The 16,149-nt window shown below is 36.3% G+C and overlaps 3 protein-coding genes across 4 annotated transcripts; all 3 read right to left on the bottom strand.

Moving 5' to 3' along the window:
* Nucleotides 1–25: 25 nt before the first annotated feature.
* Nucleotides 26–929, bottom strand: LOC141840869 (putative calcium-binding protein CML19). The gene has a single exon (XM_074728954.1). The coding sequence runs from the start codon at nucleotides 707–709 to the stop codon at nucleotides 131–133; it is 579 nt and encodes a 192-aa protein (XP_074585055.1). The 5' UTR covers nucleotides 710–929; the 3' UTR covers nucleotides 26–130.
* Nucleotides 930–1,323: 394 nt separating this feature from the next.
* On the bottom strand, nucleotides 1,324–6,447 carry LOC141840628 (uncharacterized). 2 transcript variants are annotated; one of them, XM_074728670.1, is made up of 11 exons: nucleotides 6,210–6,447; nucleotides 5,981–6,104; nucleotides 4,775–4,835; nucleotides 4,543–4,656; nucleotides 4,129–4,443; nucleotides 3,259–3,650; nucleotides 3,034–3,133; nucleotides 2,867–2,926; nucleotides 2,703–2,789; nucleotides 1,940–2,062; nucleotides 1,324–1,810 (listed from the first exon to the last, which is right to left on the bottom strand). In XM_074728670.1, exons 2-11 carry the CDS (start codon nucleotides 6,043–6,045, stop codon nucleotides 1,505–1,507), a joined length of 1,623 nt encoding a protein of 540 aa, XP_074584771.1. In that variant the 5' UTR covers nucleotides 6,046–6,104; nucleotides 6,210–6,447; the 3' UTR covers nucleotides 1,324–1,504. The 2 variants fall into 2 exon arrangements, with proteins under 2 accessions (XP_074584771.1, XP_074584770.1); XM_074728669.1 differs by having other exon boundaries at nucleotides 6,274–6,446.
* Nucleotides 6,448–12,766: 6,319 nt separating this feature from the next.
* Nucleotides 12,767–13,613, bottom strand: LOC141837722 (uncharacterized). The gene is made up of 2 exons (XM_074725098.1): nucleotides 13,349–13,613; nucleotides 12,767–13,257 (listed from the first exon to the last, which is right to left on the bottom strand). The coding sequence occupies exons 1-2, from the start codon at nucleotides 13,611–13,613 to the stop codon at nucleotides 12,767–12,769; spliced, it is 756 nt and encodes a 251-aa protein (XP_074581199.1).
* Between the last annotated feature and the right edge of the window lie 2,536 nt (nucleotides 13,614–16,149).

Consider the following 16,149-nt stretch of genomic DNA (forward strand, 5'->3'; position numbering starts at 1 on the left):
GATTGTGTGAAATTTTATATTTTAATTGTTATTAAAATAAATTAAATTTTATTAGCTAATAATATCGGTATATTTTACAAAAACAATCCAATAAGCGAATGCTCGACGTCAGGTCAGAAGCAACTCCCGCCTAATGCATCATGATCTTGAACTCGTCGAAGCTGAGCACGCCGTCGCCGTTGAGGTCGAACTCCCGGATCATCGCCTGGCACTCCACCACCGTCCTCGACTCCCCCAGCCTCCTCAGCATCCTCCGCAGGCTCCTCGCCGTGATCCGCCACTCCTCCTCCTCCTCCTTCTCCCCGTGCTGCTTCTTCCCCTGTACCGCGTACATCTCGAAGGCCTCCCTGAGATTCCTCCCCCGCTCCGCCTCCCCCTCCGCCTCCACCATCCGCACGAATTCCTCCACCCCCAGCATGCCGTCGCCGTCGGAGTCGCTCGACTCCACCACCGCCGCTGCCTCCTCCGCCGACAGCTCCTCGCCCGCCGCCCGCATGCAGCTCCGCAGCTCGGCGGGCGAGATCTTGCCGTCGCCGTCCTCGTCGAAGTAGCGGAACACCCGCTCCATGTCGGTCGTCGCTGTCATGGTACTAGTGCTACCGCAAGGTGGCTCGTCGTCCACCACTGCTAAGCCTACCTCGCCCTGCTTCCTGGACTTGGCGGAGAGGTTGGACCATAAGCGGCCGAGAATTGGGAGATCTTTTGGCATGATGCGATCGAAAACTTACTCCCTCGAGAACCGAGAAGTCAAATATGATCGATGGCTCACTTATATGGGTCGATGCATGGAGATGTGCAGGAATTTATAAGAGGAGCAACGGTGAAATCGGTGGGCGCCGCAAGGACGAGAGAGACCGCTGGAATCTCTTCGCTGGCCCGCGTCGAGGAGGAAGATGAGGATGAGCAGGAACGAGTGGATTGCGGCGGGTGGATGGATGTAGACGATGACGTCATTCAGATGGAGACCTCATCCATTGCGGAAGATTTCATCTACTTCTTTGTCATCGTCATCAGTGGAGGATTGCTGTCGGCCGTTTGTTTTTCCACGTTAACAATGCGGATTCGAGAAAACGGCGTTGACTTTGGATTAGATTACTCAGCGTGGGGAGCGTGGGGAAGACGCAAAGGAACCGTCAAAACGGTCAAAGCTGGAACGGCATAAAGATAATGAAGAAACACGGCTTTGGATTAGCAGTTAACCAGTTACAGTTTTTTGTTAATTTATTTTCATATTGGGTTGGATTGCAATCTGACTTAATCTTGTTTGGATTTCTTCTAAACCATCCAAAAAGAAGTTAAAGAGCTGCTGCACATATGCACCCTTAAAAAGTCAAACCTGAACCCCCCTATCTATTTTCAGAAATTAAACAATTGACTTTCTCACACAACTCGCAGCAGTTTATGGAGGAGGGAAGAACTTACAAGAACACCACATGCACAGATGCATTATTTGGATTTCTACTATGATCGAAGACTACACAGCTTGCTTGCCTTTCCGACTCTCTCAGTATTTCGCTAAATCCGTATGCACAATGTATCTGAAGGACGACTTGAATGACGACCACTCGACGAACTTGTCAGGCTTCCTTCTGCAGCATGCTTGGATGGCCTTCCTGTTGGGATCCGAAACATGCCTGCAGATCATCTTGAGAAGGTCTAGGAGCTCCATGCATGCATCTTTTGTGTAGTAATGCAAGATCTTCGGCAGCATGATCTTAGTTTCTTTCAGGACACAAACGTTCGCTTGAATGAATTCAGCTCTTGCGATCTCAAGATCCTGGTGTATCGCCTTGGCACTATATGCGCGAAGCTGCAAAAAATGGTGTATAGCTTATTCAGTGAAGAAGAATGATCTAGCTCATGTGAACCAGGAGGATAAACTAGCAATTCAGCACATTTTGCTTTAAGTAGATATGCGGATGGATGTTGAGATTCTTACAGCAGGGTCTGAGGATGACCCGGAACAAATCGCAAAGTGAACAAGTGGCTCCACTCGGTCGAGTGCATATGGGTGTTTGTCTTTCGCTGATGGTAGCTTTGCAGAGAAAATTTTCGACAAGTACTGCAGAGATACATTAGGAAGTCACTTGTAAGGATTTTTGTGAGAATAAACTTATCATACATCAAAGTGGCTCAGTTTGATCATCAATGATACTCTCTTATCACATCTAAAGTAGCTTCTCAGCATCTATTCGAGTTAATGATTTAACTTTCGGACTTGCAGGTAGATTCGAAGTGATGATTTCCATTGACATAAAGATAGTTCGGAAAATGTCAGAGAATCAAGTGATGAGCCATAACTAATGCAGGTGTTTAATCTTGATTTGCAGGTATTTGTGAAATTAACTAACAGTTCAGTTAAAAGAGGACTAGATAAAATTCTACCAGCACTCATCATCATTTCGTAAGTAGCAACAAGAAATACGACTGAACGTTCTAAAGTAAATCAGTCCATACCTCATAACCTTATTGTTTTATTTAGATAACGATAAGTTGCCATTGTTTAATGCAATGTGTCGATATGAAAAGCAAGTTGGAGTCTTAATTCCTCTTGAAAAGTTATGCATTTATTCATCTTTTCTACTGACATAGGATATTTGACAGATGTGTTACCATTGTGCCAACCAGACGGCAAAGTATACACTATCCTGATATCGAATAGCTCGAGGAAAGAAAAAAAGTGAAGAAAGATGAAGATATACCAAAGATGGTCGATGGAGTTGACATCCAAGAATAGAACTTTGAATGATAAATGCATTTACAGGATGCCCACCAATATTGTAAGCTGCCTGAGATGCATTTTTTTCGGAGATTTAGAGGTTCATCCACTAGAAACCACAGTTATTAGAAAAAGCATGATGCACACCTTGAGTATCGAGTAAGTGCCTCTTATGTTATTCTCCCGAAGGCCGTATGCTAGAAGAGCCTGTTATATTTCAAGTAGAAGACGATTATGATGAAAGGAATTGTTTTGAAACAATCACCATAGGAAACAAATACTTAGCCTATCCCAAGTTAAGGTAGTATACATACATGCATTACTAGTGCATTGTGGATGTTGATCCAAAATGCGAGCTGCTCTTCGTGTGTCATCTTTTTGGGATCTATAGTCTCAAGACGCTGGATCAGCGACCTAAGAGAAATGGAGTGAAATTAAGCAGGTAGAACTGTTGTTTTAAAAGGCAAGATAAAGTTTTATCACATAGAACACTTTATGCATTAGAATAATGTCAGAAATTCCAACAGTTGAATAATTACCTGAAAATATTCAGCTTGTGAGAGGCATACTTAAATCTTTCACCGTTGATGCGTATTTGGGGAATTTCTATCATACTACTATATGGACTCTTTTTATCTTTGTAAGACCCATATCGGGAGTTCTTTTCTGTAGCTTCACAACGGAATCTAGGACTCCAATTATCACCTGGATCCCTTGTAGAAAGTGTGCTTGAAGATGATACTGAAGGTGTAGGTGAATCCAGTAGATCGATATTGTGAGATGTTGGACTTGCAAGTTTACAATAAATAGCAGAAATGCATCTCAGGATTTCTTCAGAAAGTTTACAAGAAATCTCAGGCACATGATCCATAACTGATGTACCAAGATGATCTGCGAGACTGCGGTGACCTGAGACGTAGCACGCTGTATCCTGCAATGCAACATGAATCAGAGCAATGTTATGAATCTTCCGAATGTGACAACCAAATATGCATAGCCTACTTGCTCACAAAGACAACAAAATGATAAAGAACTTAAACTTGCCCGAGAACTCGCATTTATAAATGAAAAACTCAAATTGCATACAATAGCAAGTGAGGGTTTTTTTTACCAAATATAAATAAGATGTTCCATGTTAGAGTACATTGGAATGCATAATGTGAGTTGAAGCAATGAAAACAACCACTTATTTATTAATTCATATATGTGATGGTGACGAGTGATTCTAACATTTCAAAGAATGTAAAATGTTGTAATGAATTGTACCGTGAAGACGAAATTCATATTAATTTTTTTTTTTTACAATTTTCCTGCAAGTGCTTGATGAAGATAATTTGCTTATTCTAAATGATGAAACTTATATAAAGCATTGCATCATTCGCATTAAACTAACAAAAAGATAAGCATACATGAGATTGCTCTTTACGACCAAAGTTTAAGGGAACTTCCTCAATCTTCTTGAGAGATTTAGTTCGGCAGTCTTTGTCAAACAGAACTTCTAGTTTGGCAGCATCATTTGTTTCATATCGTTTCCAAAGTTCAGCATCTTGACCTACGCTTCCAGCATTGGATTGTGTATTCGGTTTGCAGTTGTAGTGCGTGGAAGTAGGGGGACAAAATAGATATTGGTCAAATGCTGTCCGATATAGTGAAAGCAGGTGCCTTTCCAATTGTATTACTTCCAGCTCAAGAGTGGAGATCTCTCTAACCAATTCGGCTGCAGACTGCATGGCATGCTTATCAACATCAGTGAACAAACAAGTGGTGGAGCAGAAACGTATACGATCATCTAGACTTCTTTTAGATAAGAAAAGGCAAACTACCTTGCTAACTGAAGTATCTCCAGAACAAGTAGATGTAGTGGACGTTCTACTTGATGCTGCATCTTGAAAGCTAAAAGATTTTCCATAATCGAGTCTTGTTCCAAACTGAGCAGCCTGCATGATAATCAATTGTCCTCATTAATTCCGCTTTGATTGGACAAAGAATAGATTATTGTCCAAGCATTATCAGTTAAACTAATAATGTAGACATATATTTTGATATTGAACTTACAGAATTGTGATGTGGAAGACGCGGTGATAAATTTAACACGTCTTCTCGCACTCCAGACACACTGAAATTTGGCACCAATTACAGCAAGAAGATTTAGCCGTTAGAGGAAGAATCAATATAGAGGTTCCAAATTGAGAAAGAGACTATAAATACTAAAAGTTACAGAACAAAAGTACAGAATACAAGCATTTCTGCATACTTCATCACATATATAGTTGATTTTGTTGCAGAAGAATGAATGCCAAGTAAAACCATTTCATCGACAATCTCTTTTTTTACTTGTGTATTTGAACAGCATACAAATCTTAGCATTGGATTGGCACAGTATGAATCTAATTTATGAAGCAATGCACAAATAAAATCCAAACAAATTGTGATGCAAACCATTTTCTTGCATAGTCCATTTCCATGGACAATGATCACTGCCAGGGAGTTAGAATGATGTAAAACAGAAACAAATAAGTTATTGTAACAATTAGAGCTGTAAATGCTTGAAGACTAAACAGACAGAAGATGAGCTAGAGTGAATTAAGGGCAATGTTAATCCAGAAGAGATGATAGAGACAGAGAAGTATTTGTTAATGCATGTATGATTTATCCAATATTTCCGTAGAGCATACTTCAATCAAAAACTTAGCAGTACAACTCCACTGTTCAGGATGTTAACATAAAAAAACTTAGTGATGTGTGGAAGCAACATCAAAGTATGGATCAAATAACTCTTGTAAACCACATCAGAAGGCCAAAGGTTGAAAGTATTGATTTGAGGCTATCCACAAACTTTCTCTTATAACTCAACCAGATATACTAGCAACAATCATATGCCAACACAGGAATTTTTTCTCTTCTAACCAACAAAGAATTTGCACATATCCTTTGAGAATGACGTTTTTATGTCGACATCAGTACTCCATTTGAAGCTCATGACTGAACCAAGTTTTGCCCCTTTGGCTCCAAGTATTCTATAGAAGATCCTGCAGATTTAAATCTATTATCGCTGTCCAACTGTGTAATTTCTTTGAGGACTTCCCCTTTGCAACATCAAATCGACATCAATCCTCATCTATTGCTCAAAGAAGAAGATAGAGAAAGAAAACACCTTACAAACTGAAAACACTAAACAATTCATCCCCCATCATACTTTTCCCCATCAAATTTTGCACCAAAAAGGAAAGCAGATGCATGCTTTTTTCTCAAAGCAATTACCTACGACAATGCCTCTGCCTGGTAGAACCAGCCGAAAAAAGGCTACTGATGCGAGGCGTATCCATTTAGTCTCTGACAAATTCCGTCGATCACTTGGTGTTCATATGCCAAACGTCTTACAATCCTGCACAATACAAGTAAATGCTGGTATTTCACATGCAAAAGGACAAAACACACTAATCCATATTCTATAAAACAAAAATCCAGCAATCATCTCTTCTAATTTCACCCCCAATTGCAAGCACCGAAAGGGGAGGAGCAAGAACCAAACACGGAGAGCAATAATACTCCACCTCATTTAAAGATGCCTCCTTTCCATGTGAATCTTTGAAGGGAGCACCTGAATCTACAGCAGAAGAGAAAGCCACAGCCACCACTTGAAAGCTTCCCCTAAGAAATGGAAGAGGAGGAGGAGGAGAAGCAAACAAAGAGCATGAGGCTGGAAGATGGCACCACTGAAGACAACGATGGGTTAACGAGGCCGAAACAACCCATGATTTATAGAAACTGCTAGCAGGCCACGAGACAACTCCAGCACTAGAAAATGAGAAGTGCGCAATAAATTATTGGACTCAATGGATATGCAACAGCAACAACAACAACATTATATGGTACCATCACTTTTCATGGCCACCATTAGGTGAGAAAGAACCAAGCTGTTTCGCTGGGGACGACGTGGTTTACTTTAGAGGAGTAGAAGAGGCAGTAAAGCTTTGGAAGGACAACGTATATGCCCCTTCAACTCTACCTTAACTTTAATCAGTAACAATATCTACTCTCATCGGCTACGAACGACTAAATCTCCGAATCTACCTAAAAAGAACAAGTTTTGACGAGCTGTAGTATAGATTTCTGCTTAGATTTCGTATGGTAAATTAGTAACAGAGGTTTACTGCACTGATCATCAACAGTACACGTGTTGTGTCAGTGATATCGCAGGAAAGTAAATCCTTTTTTTTAGTAAAATCTGTGAACAACAGCTCGTCACTGCATCTGCATTTGATGTCTTCTCCTGAATATATATATATAAATACAGAGAGAGAACAAAACTAATCCAGCCAAAAGCAGGAAAGAAAAAGAGAAAGAGATTCTTGACCTGATTTGACGATTAGATGCGCTCACCGACACATTTATGAATTAGGATTTCAAGAAAAAAATGCAGTTTACTGGATTCCAATTAGATTTGGCAGTCAAGAACTCGACAGTAAATACCAATTACCAGATGAGAATCCTCTTCTCCTCTTAAACGATTGAAACTTCTATACAAAGACAAAAAAATGATCCTTTTGAATATTAAACCTGAAAAATAGGCAGAAAATATATAAGCAAATCATGGAAACTTAAAAATTACACTAAGTATTCTCTTGCCACTGCAATTTGCATTGCTCCTCTTTTTTTTCCTCTTCAAGGAAATAAGAGAAAATTAATTAATTCATCTTTAAAAAAAACAGTATTGCCAACTGAAAAGGTGCATTAGTTAGATAAATTGAGTTGTGGAATTGGGAGGGCATTCCTTCTTTTTGCCTCCCCTATTAATCCAGGTAGAAGAATGAAGGATGTTTATAGTAATATATACAATCATGATAAGCTATTAAGATTAAAGCTTTTTAATTGTATCATTATATGAATTGAAATTTATTTTGTGAAAAATTATTATTGAATAGAGAGAACAATTGCCACTTTATTGATGATTGTCATAAGCTAACAAGTCTATTTATACATATTGCTAAGATAATATATAGAGGTTATAATCACTAATAAAATATGTATTTTACGACGAATTTTTGGGACGAATAATTTTCGTCGCCAATCAGCAACAAATTTTGGGACGAATCCATCTTTCGTCGCTAATCTGCAACAAAATTTCCGACGAAAAAAATATTAGTTGCCAATTTAGCAACTCAATATATTCATCGTAGAATTCGCTGTAAAAAATAATTCGTTGCTAAATTCGTCGTCAATTGCAATGAATAATTTATTCATCGCAAATTAGCGACGAAAGATTTATTCGTTGCAAAAAAGATGTCATATCACCCAATTTGGCGATGAATCTGGTATTTGTCGCCAATTTGGCGACGAATACCAGATTCGTCGCCAAATTGGCGACGAAAAATTCAATTCGTTACAAATAGACATCGTCCAGACAAATATCGTCGAATTTTGGCGACGAATATCCTGTTCGTCGCCAATTTGGCGACGAATATCCTGTTCATCGCCAATTTGGCGACGAAACGGATTCGTCGCAAAAACTTAACTAAAACCCTAACTCCGAACTCTTTTCTTCTCCCACGCAAAGTTTCTGCTGCACAGCTCTCTCTCTCGCCGATCTCTCTCCCTCGCCGCCGGATCTCTCTCTCGCCGCCGGATCTCTCTCCTTCGCCGCCGGATCTCTCTCCCTCGCCGCCGAATCTCTCTCCCTCGCCGCCGGATTCCTCCTCACGTGGTAAGCTTCTTTCAGTTGGAAATGAATTGAGTCTGTGGTTAGAGGCGAGTGGGGGATGCAAAGGTGGTGGAAGAATTTTGGGAATGAGTTCTTTGAGCAGAACCCATAGAGTTGCTGGTACCTCTTCTACCACCTCCCCTGCCGTCACATCACAGATACATAGCTTGACAGAGGAGGTCACTCAATTGAAAGGGCTATTACAACAAAGAGACGAGGAAATGATACGAAGAGATAAACAAATGAGACAAAAAGATAACCAAATTACAAAAACAATAAGAGCGGATTTTGCAACATTTTCAGTTGCAACTTGGTGACGAAGACGACGACGATGACAGCGACGATGGTGGTGATCCTTCATGAGTTTTTTTATGTATGCATATTTTTAAGCATTATTTTATTTATTTGATATGCATTTTATTACAGCTGCAAGTTAATAATTTATATATTGTTAATAATACTGTTTGTTTTTTGTTAAACAAGTTTTTATAAACAAATCAAAAAAAAGGTTAGTCTTTACATATTTAATTTATAGGTTTTATTTGTAATTTTAAGAATGATACTTTCTCTTTATCTTATTTTTGTATGCAGGCGAAGATAAGATAGTAACGAAGAATCAAGCAGAGTCTCCGGCGGACCACAATGATCTCTTCTATCTTTTCTTCATATATCCTCAGACTTGTTTGTATTAGTACTTTGTATGGATTTTTCGCATTGTGATGCATGTGACTGTTGGTTGGTTGGTTGGACAGACTTATAGACATGTGTACATGTCTATTGTAGATATTTGTTGGATTGTGATGTGATTGTTAGATGTTATGTGATTGTATATTATGCATGATGGATATTTGAATGTTATGAATATCGATATTGGTATGTGATGGATATTTGTATATAATGGATGTTTGGAAGAAATGAATATATGTTTTTGATTTATTTGTATTGTTGTATGTGATTGTTTGATAACAGGTCAAATGTATTTATGAATCGATCCGATTGAATCGATATTGTTTGTATATACAGGATAATCACCAAAATAAATCTTGCATTGAAATTTTTTTTATTTTTGCAACGAAATTTACGACGAAAATGGGATTCGTCGCCAATTGACAACGAAATTAGCAACGAAAATCAGTTCGTCACAAATATATCGTAAGTTACTATTTATTGAATTTTACAATGAATTCTAGATTCGTTGCCAAATTCGTCGTCAATTGGCGACGAATCCAAATATTCGTCACCAATTGACGATGAATATGGATTCGTCGCCAATTTACGACGAATTTGGCAACGAATATTTATTTTCGTCGCAAATATTTGCGACAAATGTAGATTTTTCGATGCAGATTTTTGACGACGACTTTATTGCGACTAATTTTTTTCGTTGCAAAATTCATCGCCAATATATTTGCAAAGAATTTGTTTTTTAAATTCGTCCTAGAATTCGTCGCAGATTGTTGGATTTTTCGTAGTGAATGACAAACATGGTGATATTTTATGATAAATACAGTAATAATAAATATAGAAATAATGATAAATAATCGTTGTGATTGCAATCCAAACATGGTAAATTATTAGAAATTAAAATCAATTTATGATTGATATCCTCTTCTGCAATCCGCCACTTTAGCGGCCCCACACGGTCGGTCCCACGACCATCTGTGAGGAAGTAAATCGAAAAAGTGCAGTTGATTACGACGCATGAGGGTATTGCCTGGCTTCGCCAGGATTCGAACCCTTGCCCTCTTTTGCAATTTTGCTGCGTCGTAACCAACTCACCTATGTCCCAAAGATAATGATTGATATCCTCGACTGTTATCTTTGTCGTCATTGTCCTCCGGTAAATTCAATGGAAAGACGTCTAGCGTCGAGTTTAGTTGTCACAATCAATTAAATCTTTTAAAACAATGATTGTCAATAAAGAAATAAAAGTAGAAAGCTATAATTTTGCTGCTGTTGAATTTTTTAAAGAGAATAGTGAACTTGATGACTTTAGAGAAAGAAGAAGAGTCACATTTACAATTCTGATGGCTGAAAGTTGTTGAAGTATAAAAAGAAGAAAATCCACCACTAAGAAGAAAATCTGCTACTATGCACTGAGCAAAATTTTAAAGAAAAAAAAACTATTTGGTCGGTTATTAGATGGCTAAAAAAAAATTATTTGGTCGGTTAATAGATTCCGATCCTTTTCCTCTAGTTAATCCATGAATAAATTACTATGTATTTCTCTATATATTTGTTGAAAATTCAAGTGTACGAAATAAAACATCATCTTTAAAAATTCACTCTTGTATTCATAAGATATGTTACAAGAATGAAATTCTCTCACAAGAGGGGAAGATTGTCCCTCTTATTTAAGAACAAGAAGAATACAACTTAATTAATACAAGAATAAAAAACAATACCAACTATTTTTGTTAAATAAAAAAATAAGATATTCCATTTTATAATAGATGGGATAATTAATTAACCATTGTCAACCAGCAAATAATAGTTATAAATCAACTAAATAATGACAAATAAATCAACTAATTAATTAATGACTGAGTTGTCAGCCAATTAGTGATTGATAAATTAGTCAAATAATTGTTGATTTTATAATTAATTAATGATTGATCGATTAATTAGTCAAATAAAAATCTTTTCTAGTTAGATAAGGATTGAATTCTAACTAGATATTTTTTTTATTTTCAATAATATTTATATATTTTGAGAGACTAATCCTTTATCTCAAATATTACCAATTGTGATTAAACATTGAATTAAGATTAGACCATAACAAACTATATTAATTAAGAGTACAAACATAGAAATGTTAATTCTCATTATCGACGTGTCTCTTTCTTAAAAAATTACAAAAAATGGAGAAAGATAAGAGGTAATTAAGAACTTTCCCCGCCGTACAAAAATCGCATGGATTGTTCTCGAGGTGAAAGATACTTTATCAGATACAGAAAATCTAATCTGAATCTAATTAATGTGATAATAAAACGACAACTGTTGCACAAAATCCGCAGCATTAAACAACCACACAACACGTCTGCTGCTTGCACAAAATCAGCAGCATTTAATTATTTGATTCAGTATAATAAAGGTAAAATGTATAATAAATAAATAAATAAATAATAATAATGATGAGTAAATAATAATTGTATATTATATATATATTTTTTACTGATCTGCCGACACGGCAAAGGTGCTGTTGGGGACGAAGATTCGAAGAAAGGGAAAGGCAGCACATCAGAGTAATGAATGAATTCAACAGACATGGCATCGAATAAATTTCATGGTGTGTTTCCATAAACTTCATAGTGAATTAAAGTATTAATTTAAAAAATTATGTATAATTATTTTAATTTTTATTTATAATATCTCTTAAAATATTCATTCATTTCACTCAGTAAATTAAATGCACCATCAGGGCAGGTACATGGTTTACATAAATTTATTTGATGAGGAATGAGTTAAGAGTTTTAAATAAATTAAATTATTAAAAAAGTCATCTAAGGTTAATTTGATTTTTTTATGAGCTTATATTTGGTTCATTTAGATGTTATTAATTTTTTATGTATAGATGAGTAATCATAGTTTATAATGATATTTTCCGATTTAAGATACTATTACTCATTATACGTGATATAAAAAATTATTAATTATTGATAATGAATATGATAATGTGATGGTGGAAGGAATAAAGCAAGGTTGGTTTGACGGTTCAACCATCGATCCCCAATCAATTAATTAGACGCATGCATGCTTCAATCAAGTGTTTGCCACTTATGATTTTTTAAAATTGGTAAGATATTAAACAATATATTTTAAAAATAAATAAATAATTTAAATAAAATAAGTGATGGCGGCCGGCCTCATGCATGCATCATCCAAGCGTACGTGCGTGTGCATTCAATTATTTTGAATATATTAGTCATTTAATTTTTCCCAAATAATTTAAAGTTTGTAATTGAGGTAATTAACTAAAATCACTATTTTTTATTACTTTTATTGAAATTTTCATGTTATATATATGAATTAATTTGTAAATGTAGCATGCAATTGAAGTTGTAGGTTGTAGTGGATTGGAATTATATTTTAATATAATATTAAATGTACAATATTATATTAAAATATAATCAATTAAGAAAATTTTAACTTGCTTTCGAAATTCATTGTTAAAAAAAATAGAAGCAAGGAAAATTAATGATAAAAATATGTATTGTAGTGATCAATATATATAACGTACAACACACAACGATAACATGCAAATTAATCACATAAACTTCCATATTAGAGCAAATCCCTTCAATTATATAGTTAATTAGCACTTAATCATAAAATTAATCACTCTCCTACTTCTCCTTAATGACGCCTCTCATCGTCGTACCTCTTCCAATGTTGTCGATGAAGGCCTCCCCGATTCCTTCTCCGATCCCCTCGATCAACCCCCCGATGATCTCGAGCAGCGCCTGCGTCGCCACCCTCGCCGCCGCGCCGAGCTTGCTGGGCTTCTCCGGCGGCGACCTGAACCCGTGGGCGAACAGCCCGTTCACCAAGTCCTTGGCGCAGGCCGCGTGCAGAGAGTACCCGCACGCCGCGCACCGGTACGCCAGGCCGGACCTCTTCCTCTGGCACAGACCGCAAGCGGCGGCCGGGGCACCGGCCGCCGGCGGCGCGAGGGTCACCGCCAGCGGGTGCTGATGCACCGCGAAGTTCATCTCCGCGCGCATCGCGGCGCAACAGGGGTGCATCTCGAAGCCACACGAGGCGGCGGTGCACCGGAAGGCGAAGCCCCTGGTGGCTCTGCCGCAGACGTCGCATCTCGAACGGAGAAACCCGCCGCCTTCATTATTAACGTTCCGCCATTTCAGTCATCAATATCTATATATATAATCAATATCTAAAATTTCAGTAATATTAACTGGCCGATCGACCTGGTTTAGCGAAGAACGCGAGCTGGTGCTTGGGGTGGAAGGGATGGTGCTGCAGAGCCGGAGGAGCGAGGGCGCAGAAGTCGTGCAGGTCGAAGCCGCAGCAAGTCTGGCACCGGAAGCGGTTCCCGGCGCCGTACTCCTTGCAGCCCACGCAGGTGAAGAGGTAGGGCGAATCGATTTGGGTGAGCATGTGGAAGGGGTGGCTGAAGTGGAAGAGCCCTCTTTGGTCCCCCTGCAACTTCTCTTCCGAGGGACGACGATCCATGCCGAAGGAGGAGGAGGACACCATATCTGTTTAACTAGCTCTTCTGCAAAAAATGGGGAGTCCATGCATGAATATATGCTGAAGAAAAGCTACCATCGAGTAAAATTAATTAAACTCATCGATGATTGATCGAGTAAAGCTTTTGCATGCACATGTTTGTGTCAGTGAGGATGCCGATGAACGTCGTTCACAGCTGTTGTGTAGTTTGGAGTATCACAGTAGCTAGTATTGATATATCTGACCGATCACTGCTTGTTAATCGACAGTACGTGTTTGGAAAAGGGATTCTTATTCGATTCTGAGTGACACAAATTAATAATATTGTGAATTATATATGAATGACCTATTTTTTTAATTCATGTAGTTGTTAATTGTATATGGTGCTTAAAAGGTGGTGCGATGTTGATATATAAAAGGCTGCATGAGTTTGGTTATTGGAGATAGATTTTACTACCTTTTTGATGCTGCTGATTGTTGCATACAGCTCGGCTCCTCGATTGAACTAATAATTACTGCTTCTGCTTAATTCACAGAATATATATATATATATATATATATATATATATATATATATATATATATATATATATATATATATATATGATATGTGTGGTGGTATATTAAAATTTTTGATATTATTTATTATGTTATAAAGGTGATGTAGCTAATTGCATCATTTCAAAGAATACTTTTGATATTTGTTTTTTGAAGGATGTATATTGGTAATGATTCGCTATGCGCATGAACACGATAGTAAACTCGGCCCAAAAGCCCATAAATATACCCATCAAATAAAATAATAATAATAAAATGGAAGCCTCTGACCGTCGAAAGCATTAACTAATATTTTAACAGCAACAGATGAACTGCTACATTAATTTAATTTAATCCTCAAAACTTGGTTTCTTAATTAATTCAAGTGAATGCAATGCATGAAACTGAATTTCCAGTCTCTAAATCTATGTTTCTCTCGTAGGTCAATTGGAAGTCTAAAAGCACATGTAAGATGATATTTATACGATTTTTTTATGAGGTTAAATTTGGTTTAAATTTAATTTGAATTTGGTTTGTTTAAATCTTAATTAGTGAGCTTTCAATTTAAAATTATTTGATTATTTAAAATTTTTATATTTTAAATTTATTTAATTGGTTAATAAATTTGATTTTTAGTGCTTATGTTTATTTATCGTATCGATAAAAACTTTATGAAAATAAATGGGCAAAGATTAAAAAGTGTCCACTCCATATAAAATAACACGATTATCTCTCATACCATTCCCATTAGTCCCATTTATAGCTTATCCTAAATCTATTTTGTAGTTACGATTTCGTAGTTATTACACAGTTGTAACTTATAATTATAGCAGCTACGATTTCGTAATTGCTACAATATAAAAAATAATTTTCAAAAAAAAAATGAATTAAAATTTTTCAAAGTTTCCAAAAATCTTTTTAATAATATTTTTTAAGTCTAAAATTGGACCATTATGTGTTACACTTGTCAACAAATATAGGTCTTAAATGAGTTTCAATTTGATATATTATGTGTCATGTGGTTCAATTCGAAATAAAAAATTATACCTATCAAAACTTATCTAATATTCACAACTATGATTTCATATTTATTACAATGCAATCTCAGTTTTAAATTTAGATAAAAAATATAGAGGAGAAATAATAATGAAAATAATAATATATATAATAAAGGGGTAGTTGAGTAATTATACATGAGGATGAAATACTCTTTATAAAAAAGCAAAGTAAGACATCCTTTTTTGATGATTCAATAAAAAAAAAGATATTATTTTGATATTTGCCTAATATAAATCATAAATTTTATTTTTGAATATTAAACAATTCATAATTTCTATTCATGAACATTAACAAACTGAATATATGTTCAAACTCATTTATTTAATTTAATGAACTATTTAAATTTATTCATTTAATATTGTGTATATCAATTGAACATAAATAAAGTCTTATTAAATTGAACACCAATTATTATTTTTTACATAAATATTTAGTTCATTTACAATCCTAACCATCATTTTCAATTGTGGTCCTTCCTCTTCAAGGGAGTGGGTGGTGTACCTTAGCATATATACATATCTCTCTCTCTCAAGCCAAGTCTCCATAAACTAACTCACCATCAAATCGATAAAAGTCTTCGTTAACTAATTATAATTTGTGTGGGGACAATTTAATTTTGCAAGATATGCTTAATTAGATACTACCTAATCCAATTAGACATCTTCCATTTCCCACATGAGTTAAACTATTTATTGTAACCAAGAAGAAAACGACACAAGCTTCCCCTTCCTTCCTTTCCTTTCCTTTGTATATTTCAAAATAGTAGAACTACTTCGATGGATGGCGACACTAGAAATAACTAATTCATTTTTTTAGGCAAAATATATGATTGATGTCTTTGTCAAACCTCAATTTATTACATACCGGTCCATGTCCAAGAAAAAGACACATAGTGAAGTAGTTAATCAACAAATGTACTTGATGGCTACCTCCTTAATTGATC

Source organism: Curcuma longa, chromosome 11, assembly GCF_044706935.1.
Source record: "Curcuma longa cultivar G26 ecotype Majalengka, Jawa Barat chromosome 11, ITB_CL_G26_1.1, whole genome shotgun sequence".
Classification (NCBI taxonomy): domain Eukaryota; kingdom Viridiplantae; phylum Streptophyta; class Magnoliopsida; order Zingiberales; family Zingiberaceae; genus Curcuma; species Curcuma longa.